The 21,237-nt window shown below is 37.0% G+C and overlaps 1 protein-coding gene across 5 annotated transcripts in view; it reads left to right on the top strand.

The window, feature by feature from the left end:
- The window catches only part of CNTLN (centlein), a 299,452-nt gene that overhangs the window by 88,633 nt on the left and 189,582 nt on the right, over positions 1–21,237 (top strand). For all 5 annotated transcript variants that reach the window (XR_013960576.1, XR_013960577.1, XM_080667631.1 and 2 more), the window contains exons 6-7: positions 1,391–1,524; positions 16,142–16,304. Coding sequence is in view for 3 of the 5 variants with exons in the window: in XM_080667631.1 (XP_080523757.1) it covers positions 1,391–1,524; positions 16,142–16,304 (297 nt within the window). In the remaining 2 variants the exon portion in view is untranslated. The remainder of the gene's footprint in view (positions 1–1,390; positions 1,525–16,141; positions 16,305–21,237) is intronic.

Genomic DNA, 21,237 nt, shown 5'->3' with positions numbered 1-21,237 from the left:
GAATTTTTTGATTGTTTTTATTGTGGTTGATTTCTAATATTATGCCAATGTGAACTGAGAGGATGCTTGATATGATTTCAATCTTCTTGAATTTGAAGAGACTTTGCCTGTGTCCTAATATGTGTTCTGTCTTTGAAAATGTCCCATGTGCACTTGAGAAGAATGTATAATCTGTAGCTTTGGGGTAGATTCTTTTTTGAAAAAAAATCTTTATTGTTGAAAGTATTACATATGTCTCCCTTTTCCCCCACTGACCTCTGCCAATAAGTATATTTTTAAAGATTACTGTAGCTCTGGCTGCATTGCTCAGTTGGCTGAAGCATCGTCCAGTAAACTAAAAAGAATGTGGGTTTAATTTCATTCAGGGCACATACCAAGGTTGTGGGTTCCATTCTGGTTGGGGTGCGTACAGCAGGCAACTGATCTCTCTCTCTGTCTCTCTTTCTCTCTCTCTTTCCCCCCTTTCCTCCGTCTCTCCCTCCCCCTCTCTATTTCTTTTTCCCTCTCTGCCCCTCCCTCCCTTCCCCTCTCTCTAAAAAAATCAATAAACGTGTTCTTAGGTGAGGATTAAAAATAATTTATTCTAGCTACTGTAGGGTGAATCTGTGAGATTTGGGAGCTTGGCTCAGGTAGATTTCTAAAGCCTGGTGTTCACTTTAGAAATAATGATTGTATATTGTTTATGTGGGCATACTATATTATTAGATATAAAATTCATTTAATACTTTGTGAAAATAATTAAAATTTTATAATATATTTTTGAGAAAATTATTTTTGAAAAGATAACATAAGGTTTTAAATTGTTTCAAAATGGGAGAAGATTTAGAGCACTATCAGCACGAAAAGGCCAACTTTGAAGAACTATAGGTGAAATTTCACTGCAGTCAAAAGAACTCAACATGATCTCAATCTCAAACATTATAAAATTATTTTGATATCCTTGTTTGCAGTACTGTCCTTTCTTCTCTGAGTGCATTTATGTGTGTGCAGTTAACATAGAGTAAATAATGAAATATCTGCCATTTTTCCTAGTTAATATTTAAATAAATGAGTTAATTTTTTGTTCATGTAATTGTTTTATTGTATGATAATTTATTTTAATTTTAATAAGTAAATTCCTACATAGAATTTCATGTTTATTTGTTTCAAATCATTAACTTTCATACAAGGAAGCCAGGATACTCTTTCAGTTTCTGAAAAAAGTGTCTGTGACTAATATAAAAGTGATTGTTTCTACTAAGTTTAAGTGAAAACAAACAAAAAAACCCATCTAAAACACTACTTATTTTCACTGTCATTTTGTAAACTAATTAGTTAACTGTACCAGACATTTTATTTCTTCTTATTTGGTATTTATTACATTAGACTTTTATATGTGTTCTAATTTCAGGCCTTTGAAGACAATTTAATGGAAGCAAGGAAAGAAATTGAAGTTTCACAGAGTAAATACAATGCTCTCTCATTACAGTTGACTAATAAACAGACTGAACTTATCCAGAAGGATATGGATATTACCCTGGTCAGGCAAGTACATTCAGTTTTTAATTTAACATTATAGAATGTCATTAGTTATTCAGAATGGCAGCATTTCTGCTTATTTTTAATACCACAAAATTACAAAAATATTTCTTCTGTGGGTACATATGTTTGTGCATTGAAACTGTCTGAAATTATATACACCAAACTGGGAATAGTTGTCTGGGGAGAATGAGTGGTTTCACAGGATTGGCAAAAGCATGCGCCAAGAGTAGCCTTGTTTCAATTTTTAAATAAAGACAATACATTCATTTATTTTCTTTAAAAATTCCTAGTCATATATAATATAATAATTATTGTAATGAAAAATAATGATAAACCCATTTTTATTACATTCTAAATAGTTTTAGTTTGTGAAATATTAATTCTGTATCAAAATAGTTAATTTTATGATACTAACTATAAAGTAGGATTACCTGAAAAACTTGTGTTTTTAAGCATTTTGAAAGATTTTAAACTACCTATTAATTCAATTCATAATTTTATCAGAAAATAGTGTTAGCGTAAAGTATAAACATAAATATATATACATGTATACACATATGTCATGTATGTATACATGTCTGTATTTGTACATTTTTACTTAATTAAAATAAAATCATACAAAGTTTATCATATCTCTGGTGCTACCACTATATATAGTATGTGTATAAAACACTTATTATATACATATATAATTATAATTAATATATATAATCTATCATATGTAATTACTATCATACATATTATATATCTATATATATAAAACACTAATATAAAAGTGTTACCCCTGGGAGTTCAACCGGGAGACCAGGAGTTCTATCACTCGCTATGACATGTGCTGACCAACAGGGGGCGGCGCAGAAATAAGGAAGGCCCTGGCCAGCAGCCAGAAGGCCCCGATTGGCCCTGATCGCCGGCCAGGCCTATGGACCCTACCCATGCATGAATTTCATGCACCGGGCCTCTAGTTTATATATAATTAGCATATTGCAAGGTTTATAAATATGAGGGCAGGATTTTTGCTTGGGTAATAGTTAATGTATATACATTAATCTTTTATACAAGGAAGAATATATTTTGTCATATTTTTAATCTTCATAGGAAAAGTATAGACTTTATAGATGATACTTCGGTTTACTTATTCACTCATGGTGTAATTATTTTTTAAGTCATAGAAAATTAAAAATAAATGGTAGAAACATTGTTTAATAAGTGGGTTTAGTACACTTGGTAGATACAAGTTAGTGTATAAAATTTAATTGTACTCTTCTTGCCACCAAAAACGTTAGGAAATGGATTTAAAAATAATATAATTTACAATATGACTAAAAATATGAAAAATATAATGAAAAATGTATATTACCTTTATACGGAGAACTATAAAACATTGAAAGAAATAAAATGTCTAATATGTGCAAACGTTGTACGAAGTTCATGGTTTGGAAGACTCAATATGTTAAAGATATCAATTCTCTTCAAATATTGAGATTCACATTATCAACAACAGGAAATCATTGCTATCTGTAGATCAGAAGGGGCAAGGAGAGAAGCTTGTTATCAAGTCTCTGTGAGAAGCCTAGCCCTTCGGCAGAGATTGACCAATAGGATAATAATCCTTAGAGGAACAGTGGCTCTGACAACTGGCTCAACTGAAAGGGAGCTAGGGAAATACTTTGACCTCTTGTTCTTTAACCTCTTATTACAGGATAGCACTTCTTACTAATCAAAAGTCAGACCCAGAGGACAAGGAGCCAGTATAGAGGTTGACCTCTTAGGCAAGAGTAGGCTAGAGTACTAGAGAGTAGGGTAGAGATGATAACAATTGGATATGAAAATATGTGGTATATGCCTTCGATGGTGTTGCTCAGTTGGTTGGGCATTGTCTTGTTCACCGAAAAGTTGCTATTTCAGTTCAGGTCAGGGCACATGCCTGGGTTGTAGGCTTGATTCCCCGGTAGGGGACATGCAAGAGGCAGCTGATCAATGTTACATTAAAGTTTATCTCATCTCCTTTCCCCTCTCTCTCTCTAAAAAAAAAAAGTCCTTTGGAAAAAAAAGAGCATTTGACATATTCTCCTTTACTGCTCTTTTTCAGTTTTCCTGGGCATTTAATGTTTATTAATTATGATTAATGCTTATTATTTAGTGTATAAACTTTGGAGTAAACTTGCTTATTTTTTGTTTGTTATTTCATTGCAACATCAAATTTACAAATAAACCTAAGGAGAATTGACATCGTTATGTCAGTCTTCATGTCTTACAGTATGGTATGCCATTCCATTTGTTTCAGTACCTTGGTATCCTTACAAATGTTTTATGTTGTTTCTCATATGGGTTTTGACATTTCATGTTAAAATTTATTCCTAGCAATTTTATGTTTTTTGTTACTATTTTAAGTGGAATCTTTCTTTCCCATAAAGTTCCCAACTGATTTTCCTTTTATTTATCATTTTTGCTCTACATGTTTTGATGTGCTATGATTTGGTGGGTAAAGTATTCAGTTTTTTGTTTTTACTTATTGTGAGTTGTACTTTTTACTTTTTTTCTGTGTAAATTTTTGCCTTGAGTTTTAATTCCTCTGAAATTAATATTTCCTTCCTTCTCCCCTCCCTCCACCCCTCCCTCCCTCCCTCCCTTCCTTCCTTCCTGCTTTCCTTCCTTCGTTTCTACTTTTTTTTTCTTTGTTAATTCTTACCCAAGGATATTTTTCACATTGATTTTTAGAGAGAGTAGAAGGGAGGGAGGGAGGGGAGAGACAGAGAGAGAGACATCAATGTGAGAGAGACATGAGCTGGGGATCGAACCTGCAACCCAGGTACATGCCCTTGAGTGGGAATCAAACTTAAGACCCTTCTGTGCCCCAGCTAAGAACACCAGCCAGGGCACTTATTCTTTATTTTTGTTTACATTTATATGATAACAAACAATTATTTTAGTATAATGATACATGTGAATTATAAACAATTACTAGAGTACAGAAAAGTACAAAAAAGATAGAGGGAAAAATTACACTAGAGAAATAATAGCAATTAAAATTTTGTGAGAATCACTATAGATTCTTCTTAATCCGTATTTATAGAGTGAAGATTAGGTAGACAGAAGTATGCTTTCTCCCACATTGACTTAGTCATGAGACTTATTTTGGCCTGTGGAACGAGAGTGAAAGTGACATATACCACATCCAGGTAAATGTCAAGAATCATTGCTTTGGAGAAACCAAGATGGTGGCATAGGTAAGCACCTAAACTGCTGCCTCACACAACCATTTCAAAACTACAACTAAAAGACAGAACGGAAACCATCCAGAACCACAGGAAAGCTGGCTGAGTGAAAATTCTACAACTAGAAGGAAAGAGAAAAGCTCACAGAGAATTGGAGGTACGGCAAAGGGTCTTTGTGCGCGCAGAGAGGAAGGGTGGCTGAGAGCCTGGCTGACTTTCTCTGGCGGAAGGGGGAAGGAAGCCCCCGTCCACACTGAACCCCAGTTCTGACTGCACTGAACCCCAGTCCTGGGCGAAACCCCATGGACCCAGGCTCATACAGGGGGAGTCTGGACTGTCATGTAGAGAGAAAGGCACCCGGAGACTCGGAGACCCGGGGGAGCCCCGGCAGGCAGGGTTCTGGAGGCGCGCGCGCCAGTGTGCACAAAGGCTGCGGAGGTTGCCACAGGCTTTCCCTAGCAGAAGGGAGTCCAAAGCTCCTGACTGCACTGAACCCCAGTTCCAGGCGAGCCCCAGGGAACCCACGCTCTTACGGGGGGGGGGGGGATCTGGACTCTCGGGCAGAGACTTGGGAGCCGGGCAAGGCAGAGGTCTGGAGGCGCACGCGCGTGCCAGTTCGCACAAAGGCTGCGGAAGTTGCCAGAGGTTTTCCCTAGTGGAAGGGAGTCAGAAGCTCCTGACTGCACTGAGCCCCAGTTCTGACTGCACTGAACCCCAGTTCCAGGTGAGTCCCTGGGGACCCACGCTCTTGTGGGGGGAATCTGGACTCTCGGGCGGAGACTCGGGAGCCAGGGAAGGCAGAGGTCTGCAGGCGCGCCAAGGGCAAGGCTGACTGGAAGCCAAGACTGTCTGCTCCACCCTGAGACTCCACCCCATCCAAGCTGAGCACAGAGGCTATTGCAATTTGGCAAGTCTAATCCTATAAGGCTGTCTCTAGCTCCGAACTTCTCCCAGCATAGACACAGCTGATCCTTACAGCCAACTTGCCTGGAGGTCAATTCCTCCCAGTGATACCAACAACAATCAAGACTTAACTACAACAAGGCTGTACACACAGTCCACAAAGGGGTGCACCAAGGGTGTCTACCTCAGGTAAACTGGGGAGGCCGACCCACTGGGCCATATAGGAAACCTAGCACACAAATCTACCCTACCAACTCAGGGAAGCAGTGAAAATGCAGCGTCAAAGAAACAGATCACAAACGAAAGAAATGGAGGAAAACAAACGACTGGATATAGAATTCAAAACCATGGTTATAAGGCTTTTCAAGAATATCCTAGAAAAGGCCGATAAATATAACGAGACCCTCGAAGATATGAAAAAGGACCAACTAGAAATTAAACATACACTGACTGAAATAAAAAATATTATACAGAGACCCAACAACAGACTAGAGGAACACAAGAATCAAGTCAAAGAATTGAAATACAAAGAAGCAAAAAACACTCAACCGAAAAAGCAAAAAGAAAAAAAAATCCAAAAAGTTGAAGATAGTGTAAGAAGCCTCTGGGACAACTTCAAGCGTACCAACATCAGAATTATGGGGGTGCCAGAAGAAGAGAGAGAACAAGATACTGAAAACCTATTTGAAGAAATAATGACTGAAAACTTCCCCCACCTGGTGAAAGAAATAGACTTACAAGTCCAGGAAGCACACAGAACCCTAAACAAAAGGAATCCAAAGAGTACCACACCAAGACACATTAAAATGCCAAGGGGAAAAGACAAAGAATCTTAAAAGCAGCAAGAGAAAAACAGTTAATTACCTACAAGGGAGCACCCATACGATTGTCAGCTGATTTCTCAACAGAAACTATGCAGGCCAGACGGGAGTGGCAAGAAATTTTCAAAGTGATGAATAGCAAGAACCTACAACCAAGATTACTCTACCCAGCAAAGCTATCATTCAGAATTGAAGGGCAGATAAAGAGCTTCACAGATAAGAAAAAGCTAAAAGAGTTCATCACCACCAAACCAGTATTATATGAAATGCTGAAAGGTATTCTTAAAGAAGAGGAAGAAGAAAAAAGTAAAGATAAAAATTATGAACAACAAATACATATCTATCAACAAGTGACCTAAAAATCAAGTGAATTAAAAACCTGAGGAACAGAATAATCTGGTGAATATAATAGAATCAGGGGCATAGAAAGGGAGTGGACTGATAATTCTCAGGGGGAAAGGGTTATGGGGGGTTCATGAAGAGACTGGACAAAAATCATACACCTATGGATGAGGACAGTGCGGGGGAGGTAAGGGCAGAAGGTGGGGTGGGAACCAGGTGGAGGGGAGCTATGGGGGGAAAAAGGAGAAACAATTGTAATAATCTGAATAAAGATTTATTTAAAACAAAAAGAATCATTGCTTTGATTTGCCTTTGCTTTTCACCCTTTGTCATTAGAGTGGCTTATTCCTAATATAGCTTGTTGCTCTAGTTTGAGTCTTAGAATAAAAAGCCACATGTAATGTGAGCAAGCAGTAAGACTTTGTTTTTGTCACCATGAAGATTTTTTAAACTGGGGTATAACCTAGAGAAACTGTCTGGAACCCTCTGTCAGTCTTTGTTATCAAACTTGATCTTTAAAGGGATGTCCCTAATGTAACCCATGGTCCACTCAGTGCCTCAAATAGCATTACTGTAAACAGATCATTGATTTATCTTTTAGCAATATATTTGTTAACAGAACTTAAAATTCTTCTTGAGATGGGCAGAAGCATTGTTCATTCTCAGCATCCTCTCAGGTCAACCCACAAATTCTCAAGTTTGAACCTACCAATTAACTTTATTTTCCATAGCATTGATTTTCCTTACAACTGCCTTTATTGTGAATTTTAATGCTATTATGGCATCTTTCTTTTTAACAGTTTTTCATGTTATCCTTTTTATTTCATCCATTCAACAACTGTTGTATCCCATATATTCCAGAAAACAGAGGCTGAGTGAAGGATTACACACTGATTACTTACTTGGGAGATTCAATTCCAGGGCAAAGTGAGTGAGGGAAGAAGAATCTGAGGCAGGGAAGCATAAAAAATAATTCAAGGAAATGCATTATTGTGCTGGCACTGCTTCAGGATGAGCCATGAAGAGCAGCATGTGCACTAAATTAGCCAACCAGGTTGTTTTGATCATGCCCTATAGCAATCCCTCAGAAGGAAAAAGAAAAAAAAAATCCGTCTGGTTTTCTTTTGTGTTCATCTTCCATTGGTCTAAGTGTATTGCTTACATGGCTGTGTTTTAGCATTTAATCATAATCGGGAAGTGGTACGAATGTGCTAGACTGGTTGATCTTGAGTAATGGAGCCACATGAACTATATGGATTTCATAGGCTGAAGTGGTAGTTAATAAGCTGAGGTAGAGCCAAGGACTGAATCTAGGAGGCAGGTGATGCTGAATCTGAAGTCACATAGATGTGTCTAAATTCAACAACAAATATTTAGTAAGAGAATGGAGTTGTTCTAGGTGCTCTCTTTTAGCAGTGAATAAAAACATCCCTGCCTTTACAGAGATTTTATTAAGATCATCTTCACATCTTGGTTTTCTATTAATAACTCATAGAGCTGTGATGTGGTTTTTTTCATACTTTTTCTAGACCTTTTCTCTAATTCCTTCAGTAACTCCTACTCAGAGGTATTTATTTCTTTTGATTATGCACAGTAAATTTTTTACCTTAATTCTAAGTACTCCCCCTTTTTAATAAGCTTTACTTGTTTTCAAATGAGGAAAAATCTAGACAAATTTACTGTTTTCCAGTGGTCCAGGTGTGTGACTTTTAAAAGTCTTGTTTGTTAATTATTTTGATACTGATCATGTTCTGAGTTTTGTATTTGTAACATTCCATCCCATCTACTTTTCAGAGAGTGGTGTGGGGAGACACAGAGAAATAAACATATCTATATACACTGAGTGGCCACATTATTATGATCTCTGAATGCATAATAATCTGGCCACTCAGTGTATTTGTATCTCAAATGAGTACCAAAAGTATTCTAGACTTTTGGTGGAGATCAACCACCTATTTGCCCTGAACTTTCTATCAGCCAGTGCTAAGGGGAAAACTGATCAGGTGCACGATTTATTGTATCTTTGATATCGAGTGGCCAGATTATTATGCGTTCAGAGATCATAATAATCTGGCCACTCAGTGTAGTATAAAATTATGCTTCTATTGCACTTAGAGTATGCCCAGAAGATAGCATGAGATGAGAGTGAAGAATATACTGTTCCCTTAGTTAACTTTTAGTGTCCTCATACCTTATATTATTCATTATTTTGATATTATTGTGTTTCTTCTGATTAAAGATACATATATTTTGTTCCACATGACTTTTAAATGCAAGCTAACTACTGATTTTGGCCTTCTCTATAAGAAATAACAAATGTTGGTGAAATTCTCATTCAGTTCCTTATAATTCTCATTGAGTTAAGTGTATTTGTCATCCAGATGTTTGAGAATTCTTACCTCTATTACTCTGAATTCCTTCTCTGACAAATTATTTGCCTCCGTTTCATTTAGTTCCTTTTCTGGCTGTTCCTCCTTTTCTTTCCTTTGGAGGTTGTTTCTTCGTCTCCCCATTTTTGCTGTCCCATTTTATTAGTTTTTATGTTTCTGCACACACACACACACACACACACACACAAACACACCATCAACAAAACAACAAGGAAGCCCACTGCATGGGAGAACATATTTGCCAATGATACATCTGATGAGGGATTAACTTCCAAAATTTACAGGGAACTCATACAGCTTAACAAAAGGAAGACAAACAACCCAATTAAAAAATGGGCAAAGGACCTAAATAGACACTTCTCCAAAATGGACATACAAAAGGCCAAGAGACATAAGAAAAAATTCTTAAAGTAACTAATCATCTGAGAGATTCAAATCAAAAATGACAACGAGATACCACCTTACACCTGTTAGAATGGCTATCATCAACAAACGACAAATGTTGGTGAGGATGTGGAGAAAAGGGAACCCTCATACACTGCTGGTGGGAATGCAGACTGGTGCAGCCTTTGTGGAAAACAGTATGGAGTTTCCTCAAAAAATTAAAAATGGAACTCTCATTTGACCCAGGGATTCACTTCTAGAATATATCCCAAGAATTCAGAAACACCCATCAGAAAGAATATATGCACCACTATGTTCATAGCAGCACAATTTAAAATAGCTAAGATTTGGAAACAGCCCAAGTGCCCATCAGCAGATGAATGGATTAAAAAACCGTGGTATATCTATACAATGGAATACTATGCCACTGTAAAAAAGAAAGAACTCTTACCATTTGCAACAGCATGAATGGAACTAGAGAGCATAATGCTAAGTGAAGTAAGCCAGTCAGGGAAAAATAAATATCACATGATTTCACTCATATGTGGAATCTAATGAACAACATAAACTAATGAACAAAAATAGATGCAGTGACATGGAGACATCCATCAGACTGTCAAACGTCAGAGGAATGCAGGGAAGGGTGGAGGGGCCGGAGAGATCAACTAATGAACTCATGTGTGCATGTACATAAACCATGGACACAGACGGTAGGGTGATGAGGGCTTGTGGAGGAGGGGGATTAGAGAGGACAATGGGGGGGGGGAAAGGGACATATATAATACTTTCAACAATAAAGATTTATTTTTTTAATTTTAAATCTTTATTGTTCAGATTATTTCAGATGTTCCTCTTTTTCCCCCATAGCTCCCCTCAACCTGATTCCCACCCCACTCTAGGCCTTCCTGCCCCCCACTGACCTTATCCATAGGTGTAAGCTCTTTGTTCCCGGCCCAATTGGCCCCCATTTGGGCGGGCCAGCCGGACCTCACCCACACACGAATTCGTGCATTGGGCCTTTAGTTTCATATAATACTGGTTTGGTGGTGATGAACTCCTTTAGCTTTTTCTTGTCTGTGAAGCTCTTTATCTGACCTTCAATTCTAAATGATGGCTTTGCTGGGTAGAGTAATCTTGGTTGTAGGTTCTTGCTATTCATCACTTTGTACATTTCTTGCCACTCCCTTCTGGCCTGCATAGTTTCTGTTGAGAAATCAGCTGACAGTCGTATGGGTACTCCCTTGTAGGTAACTAACTGTTTTGCTGCTTTTAAGATTCTATCTTTGTCTTTTGCCCTTGGCATTTTAATTATGATGTGTCTTGGTGTGGTCCTCTTTGGATTTCTCTTGTTTGGGGTTCTCTGCGCTTCCTGGACTTGTAAGCCTTATTTCTTTCGCCAGGTAGGGGAAGTTTTTGGTCATTATTTCTCCTAATAGGTTTTCAGTATCTTGTTCTCTCTCTTCTTCTGGCACCCCCATAATTCTGATGTTGGTACGCTTGAAGTTGTCCCAGAGGCTCCTTACACTATCTTCATATTTCTGGATTCTTTTTTCTTTTTGCTTTTCTAGTTGGGTGTTTTTTGCTTCTTCATATTTCAAATCTTTGACTTGATTCTTGGGATCCACTAGTCTGCTGTTGAATCTCTGTATATTATTCTTTATTTCAGTCAGTGTATGCTTAATTTCTGATTGGTCCCTTTTCATATCCTTGAGGGTCTCACTAAATTTCTTGGAGGTTTCTAGAAGATTCTTGAGTAACCTTATAACTGTGGTTTTGAACTCTAAATCCAGTATTTTGCTTTCATCCATTTCTTTCATTTGTGTCTTGTTTCTTTGTCTTCACATTTTGGCTGCTTCCCTGTGTTTGTTTCTATGTACTGGGTAGCTGCTAAGTCTCTTTGAGTTGATAGAGTGGCCTTGTGTGGTAGGTGTCCTATAGGGCCCAGTGACTCAGCCTCCTCAGTCACCTGAGGTGGACACTCATGGTGCACCTCTTTGTGGGCTGTGTGCACAGTCTTGTTGTAGTTAACCCTTGATTTCTGTTGATATCATTGGGAGGAATTGACCTCCAGGCCAGTTGGTTGTGTTGACCAGCTGTGTCTACACTGGAAGATCTGTTGCGCAGGAGACACCCTTATGGGGCAGGACTTGCTTCAGTGGGGCTTTGGTGCTCACTGAGTCTGCCCCTTGAGTGTGTCTTTTATGGATGTGAAGGGTTGTAATCCGGTATGGTCTCACACTGACCACTGGGTACACTGGCTCTTGGATCTCCAGGAGGTGCAAGGTCAGCCACTGTCTGGGGCCGCCCAGCAGAAGCTACAGAGATATCTGCAGATTCCTCTTCTTTGTATGGGGTTTGGAAGTTCCCAGATGAGGCCCAGCTGTGAAGCAAAGCCAGCTGCTACTGCCAGGCTTTGGGCCTTCTTTTGGAAGCTCTGGGGCTCTTTGACCCAGCTGCAGTTTGATAGGTTTTAGGGGAGAAAGGACAGGCCATTCATATGCAAAAGTCGATGCCCTTGGGTGGGTTGTAAATTGGGTGGGGCAGGGTCTCTGGAAATCACCAGGGCAGAGCAAACAGCAATGGCTGCCAATCAGCCCTGTACCAGAGAGGTCTCCAGGTCTTCAAGTCCCACGCCCCCCATGCAGGAACAATGATCACTGTGAGCACCTCTGAGAGAAAGCTGCCCTTGCATTCCAGTCCTGATGCCAGACAGTCCAGTTTCTCCCTGTATGTGTCTGGGTGCCCCAGAGTCTCGCCCAGAACTGGAGTTCAGAGCAAGCGGGAGCTTGTATCTCCCTCCCAATTAAGAGAGCAGCACATCCAGGTGCCAGCACTTTATGCGCCTCTGCACCTCTTACCAGTCTCAGTGCGCTTTCTTCACCTCTCTAGTTGTGGAACTTTCACTCAGCCAGCTTTCCCACGGTTCTGGGTGGTAGTTGTTCTGCCTTTTAGTTGTAATTTTGATGTGGTTGTGAGAAGCAGCAATTATAGGTGTTTACCTATGCCGCCATCTTGGTTACAATAAAGATTTATTTTAAAAAATAAGATTGAAAGTTGAGTCTGTGGCAATGTAAAAATATGTGTTTTTTAATCCTGTGATTATTACTTCCCACCTAATCCATTAATAAAAAAATGCATATATATTTTATATAAATATATCTATCTATCTATCTTTATATATATATATATATGTGTGTGTGTGTGTGTGTGTGTGTGTGTGTATATATATATATATTTCTTTTAATAACAAATAAAGAAATAACAAATGTCTCCTAACATTGGAGGAGAGATAAATTTACTGTGTTTTACACTGTATTAAAAGATATTTATTTGTGTGTGTGTGAGAGCTGTTATATAAATATACTTTTAATTTTATTAAATTGGTTGAGGTGACATTGGTTAATAAAATTATATAGGTTTCAAGTGTACAGATCTGTAATGTGTCATCTGTATATCGCACTGTGTGTTCACCACTCAACAGTCAAGTCTTCTATATATTTGACTCCCCTTTAACCTTTTTTACCTCTCCCACTCCCCTTTCCTCTGATAACCACCATACTATTATCTGTGAGTTTTTGTTTATTTCAGTTTTATATTCCACATATGTTTGAAATCATATGGTTCAGACTTTTTCCATCTGACTTATTTCACTTAGCATGACATTCTTTTTAAAAAATATGTATTTTATTGATTTTTTTACAGAGAGGAAGGGAGAGGGATAGAGAAGTAGAAACATTGATCAGCTGCCTCCTACACACCTCCTACTGGGGATGTGCCCGCAACCAAGGAACATGCCCTTGACCATAATCGAACCGGGGCCTTTCAGTCCGCAGGCCGATGCTCTATCCACTGAGCCAAACTGGTTAGGGCAGCATGACATTCTTAAGATCCATTCATGTTTTTGCAAATAGCAGTATTTCAGAAGGATTGTATGTTTTTAACTTCACCATATCTCCTTTCTAAATGCAACATTTACCTAATTCTCCTGGCTAACATATGTCTCAACTATATACTCTGATGGAATTTTATCCTACGTTCATCGCCTATCTCCTTTAATAATTCTTGCCAATGTTATTCCTGAAAAATGGCAATATGTTGCAAGCCTTATTACTGTGGGTCACATTTCCCTTCCTTTTGTGAATATTACATTTCTTAGAGGCATTAAACCATTATTCCCTTCTCTCCCCTCTCCCAGTTTTGGACTGTTATTTTTTGCAAGTTTCAATTTTTTGAATACAGATAGTACTAGAGTCTGAATGTTGGTGCCCACCCAAAATTCATATGTTGAAATTCTAGTGCTTGATGTGATGGCATTAGGAAGTGGAGCCTTTGGACAGTACTTAGGTCATTAGGGTAGAGACCTCCTGAAAGAGATTAAAGTTTTTTATGAAAGAGACCTTTCTGGGCTGCCTTGTGCCTTCCACACAATAAGCCTCTGACCCTGAAGAATGTCCACACTTAACCCTCTGGCTTCCAGCATACAGAACTATGAAAAATAAATTTCTGTACCAGAACTTTTTTTTCACTTACGTAATGATGGACACTTGGGCTGCTTCCAAATCTTGGCTATTCTAGATATATAAAAGCCTAAGTAACTGTTCGACCATCCAACCGGTAGCTATGATACGCACTAACCACCAGGGGGCAGATGCTCAACGTATAGGCATGGAAATATGGAACAGACTGTTGAATCTCAGAGGGAAGGGAGGAGGGAGGAGGGCGGGGAGATTAACCAAAGATCTTATATTGCATACTAGAGGCCCAGTGCACGGATTCTCTACATCCTTGCCAACAGGTACATTTACACAATGAAATACTACTCTGCTGGAAAAAGGAAGTAAATTTTACTCTTTGTGACAGCATGGATGAAACTGAAGGGCATTATGCTAAGAAAAATAAGCCAGAAAAAAACAAGTACCATATGAATTCACTCATATGTGGAATTTAATGAACAAACTGAATTACCAAGCAGAGTAGAGACAGACTCATGGATACAGAGCAGGCAGACAGCTCTAGTTGCGGTGGGGGTAGATGGAGGGGTGTGGCAGTATTGAGCAAAAAGAAAAAAACTCATGGACATGGACAACAGTGTGTTGATTGCAGAGTGTTGGTGAGTGGAGGTAGAAGAGAGCATAGAGGGGATAAATGGTGATGGGAAAATATAAAATAGGAAAAGAAAAAAAACAAATTTATGTTGTTTGCAAATAACCCAGATATGATATTTTGTTATAGCAGCCTCAAAGAACTAAGAAAGATGGTTTAATGTACATGTTTATGAATGTTTGTGTCCACCAAAAATTCATATGGGTGTAGGGGTTGTTGGATTTGGGGAACATTAATATTCTAAACCTCTAAAAAGCAGAGCTTATTCCTCCCATATTAATATTCATCCATCTTTAACAACTGTGCATATCTTTTTTGTTCTTTTTTTTTAAGATGTATCTTATATGAATGAATCACCAATTTGAGGTTATAGGTAAAGAAAAGTTTCCATTTAACAATAGTCTCCAAAATATCTACCATAAAGGGTATTTCTGTGAAATATATATTTATAAATATTTCCCTTCAAATTGAATATGCGAAATATATTTTAATTTTATATGATCTGTATCACACAGGATTCACTGGCACAGGAATCTTTCCCAGAGGTGTGGTTTTCCTGGACCTTTAGGGTCATCATTACTACCATCCCACTTCATTTGACCCCCTACTTATCAATTTCACCCTTGTTGGGTTGGAAGGACTGGTTTTACCTTATGTCAGTCTTCTTCCTTCTGATTTTTTTCCTTGTCATTTCCTTCAAGCTAGATTAGAGGAGTCACAGGAATTCAGCTTATCAGCTCAGGCTTTGAGGTTGCAAACTCATGGTGCTGTAAGGAAATTTGGTTTGAAAACTTCTTTTGTCTTTTGGGATTCTTTTTAATATATTTAAAGTTCTGTATAATATACAATGAAAGGTTGACTTACCCTGAATTCAAAACTATCTGATAACTGTCATTGGCATCTATACTTATCAATTTCTGGAACTGAAGTGTAAGTTAATTTCAGTAAGAAGGTGGTACTATGTCTATATATACAGGGTTTTTATTACTGTCAAGCTATAAAAGAAAATTCATAAGTATTTGGCTTTGAAAGTCATAGTAGTTCTATCAATACTTCCTAGGTATATGTGATAAATAGTAAATACTTTATATATTATTTCTTTTATTAATATGTTTGCCTGCAGTAAAAAATAATAGATGAAAAAATCGGAAGCCTATCTATAACCTAGATCAGTGGTCGGCAAACCGCGGCTCACGAGCCACATGCGGCTCTTTGGCCCCTTGAGTGTGGCTCTTCCACAAAATACCATGGCCTGGGCGAGTCTATTTTGAAGAAGTGGCGTTAGAAGAAGTTTAAGTTTAAAAAATTTGGCTCTCAAAAGAAATTTCGATCGTTGTACTGTTGATATTTGGCTCTGTTGACTAATGAGTTTGCCGACCACTGACCTAGATGAACATAATTATTTAACTGAGATGATCTTTATTCATGCTTCTCTCTATTTATTACTTACTTTTCACAGGAAGGAGCTGCAGGAACTGCAGAATCTTTACAAACAGAACAGTGCACATACAGCACAGCAAGCAGAGCTGATCCAACAGCTTCAGGTTCTGAATATGGACACACAAAAAGTACTGAGAAATCAGGAAGACGTTCATACAGCGGAAAGTATATCATATCAAAAAGTATGCTTTTATTCTGTCATAAAAATGTAAATTTACATGTATGAACTTATAAAAATATGTCAAATTCAATTTTTTCAGATTTCAACATTTCTTTGTTCCCCTTTATATGTGATTCTTCAAAATTAAAAACGACATATGATTCAATTTGGTAATATTTAAAATTTTGAGGTTTTTTTGTCTGTTAAAGCCGAAACCTTTAAAATATAGATGTAAATTTATTCTGTAGGATATTTTTTATTTGAATTTTGATAACCACTATGAAATGTACTAGGACTATAGCCCCCAAACCAGAATGGATTTGGAGAATGGAATTACTTTTCTATTATGAGAAATTATTTGTGGGATTCTAGTTTATGACCTAAAGCAGTCTTTCATTATAGAATTTGTGTGTTATTTTATTGGCAAATCTACACAGACACAATGTGTATGGTGATGAGGTCTTCAGGATCAATATTTCCCCAAATTTTTCTCTCTTTATTTTGTGTGTTTCTTTTAAATAGTCATTCTACTTTCCAGTTGTTTAAGGATTTCCTTAAGAATGCTTACCCAGCTGTTTAGGTTTTCTGACTGACTCAGCAGCAATAATTATAGTTAGTGCTTAAAATACACATCTTTATTGAATTCTGCATATTTTATATCATGTACTGAGTTATTTATATGACTATGTCAGTTCCTATGTAGGCCAACCCTATGAGATTGATGTTATTCCCTCATAATAGTTGAGCACCCAAGACATAGAGAGGTTAAATTGAGCAGTCTGTTTTTGTTTTGTTTAAACTTCCTCTTCTAAAAAATGCATCATGGAAATTCAATATCTGTAATTAATATAAAATAAACCATTAAGTAAACTTTAAACACATACTTTTAAATGATACTTTGGAACCATGCTTTTCCATCTATATTATTTGTTCCCTTTGGGTTTTCATCAGGATGTGGATGATACCAAGTGAAAGAGTAGTCCTATCCTCTCCACTTCAAATAGAACCAGCTCCACCTTTTTGTTTTATGTGAGATTGCCCATTATGCTTTTGTTTCTAAACCAGTCTCCATTGCTAAAATGATGTGAAAAATTGGACCTTGTTAATAACTTAAAATTTTCTCTCTTTCACTTGCATATTTAACTCAAATATTTATCTCTTAATTTTTGCTTCAAAGTCCCCATACCCATGGTAATTTATATTCAAATGTAGCATGTTATTCTCTGTGAAAAAAGCCCCATCATTATTTTTCAGCCACTGATTGTCCAAACTTGCTTTTTTTACATTTTGCTCTAACATTGCAATTTTTTACTTTTCATTTTCTGCAGGAGGTCTTGTTTTTCTTTTTTCCTTGAAAATGTATTCGTTTTGGAGTTCAGGATTTTTTAATTTTGGAATGATCACACTGTTTTATTTATCATAAGTAAAAAGTGTGCTACTCTTCAGACTTCCAGTGTTCATTTATATTAAATTATTCATTCTAATCCTAGACAAATTTGCTTAATACTTGTCTCTATTCCTCTTCCACATGTATTTTTCTAAAATTTCCCCCAATAAAATAGAGTAATTTAATAGTCCATTCAACAATGAGTTAAAATTGTTTAGTTAAAAATTAAGATTTTCCAATATATTTTTACATAAATTAATTTTATTTTTTTTTCAAATAATAATTGTGGCCTAGCTGTAAGACTCAGGTGAATAAAAAAAATAAAATATTATATTAATAGTTTACCTCCAATTCTTACTAAGCTTGCTTCTTTATGTGTTAGGTATTCTTAAGTTATTGTTTCTAATTAGTTTATCTGTTTCTTCTCTTTCTCTCTTCTTTACCTTTTTTTGGTTTCCCTTCCATTTCTCCTCTTTTCTCCCACTTATTAAGTTGATTTATATCATAGTATCCATTTCAGTATGTGAAGAGATAAAAAACTGTTGCCTAGCTCTAGCTGGTAGAGTGTCAGCCTGCGGACCGAGGAGTCTCAGGTCCGATTCCGGTCAAGGTTACATGCATGGGTTGTGGGCTTGGTCCAATGTGCAGGAGGCAGCCGATCAATGATTCCCTCTCATCATTCATGTTTCTATCTCTCTCTTCCTCTCTGAAAAAAATAAAATATACTTAAAAACAAAACAAACAAAAAAAAAAACCCTATTGCCCACAGTAGCAGGATGAGGGGTATGAGGAGGGAAGACAAAGGTGAAGAGAGAAAACTGAAAAGAATTTTGAGCACACGATAGAGGTGTGTCATATTTTTCCACAGATCTGTATAACAGACCATTAGTCCTATAAATAAAACTACCCAACAAATAATGTTCATGGCTCCTCTGGAAGAAAAGCACCCAGGAGAAATAAAAGTAAGCTAGTGTGTTTTCTTCCTCTGAATATGTAGCCATTTATATAAGTTCTAATAATTTTTCTATCTTTGTTGGTGTAGCCATTTATATAAGTTCTAATAATTTTTCTATCTTCGTTGGTGTATACATGTGTACCTTTAAATAAAGATAGGAATTGTATCATTATGATTTCTAGATCACCTAACATGTTTCGGGTTCTAAATATGTATTTTATCACCTTTTGTTCTATTTAATAATTATATGACATGAGCTAATATCAATAAAGGAGAATAAGGAGTTAGATTATGCATAGTTTTAGTTTAAACTGCATGTTAAATCAGAACTTTTCCTTCTCATTTTTCTACTACAAACAGATAAAATTTTCACCTGTAGAATTTATTGTCTCAATCAGAGTAGCAAATAGTATATTTACTCACTAAATATGGAAATTTTATTCTTTAAAAAATTAGTTATTGGGTCACAGAGCATATATTTTTATTTTTTAAGGTAAACAAAGTATTTTGTTTCTCAGCACTAATAAAAATATGGGCAAAAGAATGCTGTAGTCTCAGCCCCTGAAAATTAAAGGACTTGAAGTTTGGGGCCCTATTTCTGGAGATAACCTGCTTTCTGTCTCTTGGAAATCCTCTTAATCTTTTTTTCATTTTTAAATTTCTTCAACAAACTATAGCTTGAAGAATAATAAGCATAATAAGTTGCTCAGGAATTATGAGGATGATACTTCTAAAGTATATAGGGGGATATATGATTAAATGTTTGCATATGCCAGAATCTTGCAAAAGATGCTGATACATTCCATATTTATCGACTATTAGAGGAAAGAAATTGGAGAGAAAAATCTCTCTGAAAACTGCTGTAAGCAGTTGTGATTGTTAATATGGAAAAAGTTATTAACTCAAGATGCTTAAACCATTGTAGATGAATGAATTTACTATATTATATAATTTACTCACTTGAGAAATTTTTTTTTACCCACTTTATTATTATTAATGAGATGAGAATAGATGGTACTTAATCAGGGGACTGGAACATCCTAAACCTTTACCCCTTGCAAGATCTAGAAAAATAAATATTCTATTATCCTAAGAGTTTATCACCATAAAATATATTAGAAATGAAAAAATAATCTTAACTTCCTTGAAGGCTTTTTTTTTTAAAGCCATATTTACTGGTAGAGTGGGTCTAGAAATCGCTAAAGGCTGTCTTTGCATTCTTTACTCTAAGTTCACAACTGAGTGGTCTTATTCCTATTAAATAAGTGAAGCCCATGCAGCTATCAAAGAAAATATGCAAGTAGGAGATGTACATTGGAATATGAATAAGGTAAAAGAGAGATTTTGTTCTAATTCCTGGAGCAGGGTTGGTCTAGGTCTAGATAATCTATTCCAGGCTTTCTCAGTTCTTTTTCACCTGTTGCTTGGAAGGATGGATATTTTCAGAGAAAGACAGAGCTTGCCTCAGTGACTAGAGTTGCCTACTCAGTGATATCAGATCAAGCCAGAGCAACTTCTGAATAGGAAAGAGTACAACTGCATAAGCTGCATGGCAGAGAGAGCAAAGTAGAGAACACAAGAATATTGCTGTTAGTCTTCGTTTTTATGGAAACAAGACAGAAGAGAGAGGAGAGGAGGGAAAAGACATTAAGATAGAGCCTTCTTCCATAAATGATTAGGCACAGAGCCTTATATCTGTGAAGAAGATCTCAAGACATGACACTCAAGAGAAACATATACCTTATCCTTGGCACCAATGGAAGTAAATTGATTCTCAGTCCTGATCGTACATTATCATCATGCCTGCATCTTGGGCAATTGGAGGGAAATGAGGAGTTTTTTTCTTTGTCAATACTTACGTTCACAATATTCTCAAATATTCAGAATCTGTAAATTCTTATTTATGCATTTATTTATTTATATATTTTATTGATTATTTTTTCATTAATCCTCATCCAAGGATATTTTTCCATCGATTTTTAGAGAGAGTGGAAGGGAAGGAGGGAGGAGGAGAGAGAGAAACATCGGGGAGAGAGACACATAGATTGGTTGCCTCCTGCACACTCCCTGACCAGGCCAGGGATCAAACCTGCAACTCAGGTACATGCCCTTGACCAGGAATCGGTGTGCAGGCCGTCACTCTAACCACTGAGCACACCAGCCAGGGAGCAAATTCTTTTTTCAAATATATTTATACTGATGTATAACTTGAAATCTATAAATTCTTCAATATTATTTTCTATCATTTTCCTCCAAAGATGTTAATTTGTACTGATTGGGTAAGACTGATTAGTACTAATAAAGCATACAAACAAGAGAAAGTGGTTAAATAACCTTTCAATGGAATGTTTGATTCTGTATGCTCTTGGGCAGACCTTCACTCATCATAGTTTCAAATCTTTCAAGTCAGCTTAGCTCTTGTCTCCAGATTTTGTGCATTTCTTTTCCTGCCCTGAACTCAGTCATGAAAGCAGCAACATAGCACAGGTAGGTCACTGTAGAGCCCACTCTGATCCTTGCATTGTTCCTCAAAGCTGTCAGGTTTCTACTCGCTTTTCCCTCCTAGAATATCTGAAGGTATCAGCTGTGGAAAGGACATTGGACATACTTCCT

Source organism: Plecotus auritus (assembly GCF_963455305.1).
Source record: "Plecotus auritus genome assembly, chromosome: 5".
NCBI lineage: Eukaryota > Metazoa > Chordata > Mammalia > Chiroptera > Vespertilionidae > Plecotus > Plecotus auritus.
Note: the sequence above shows the minus strand (reverse complement) of the source record. Positions and strands in the feature narration are given on the sequence as shown.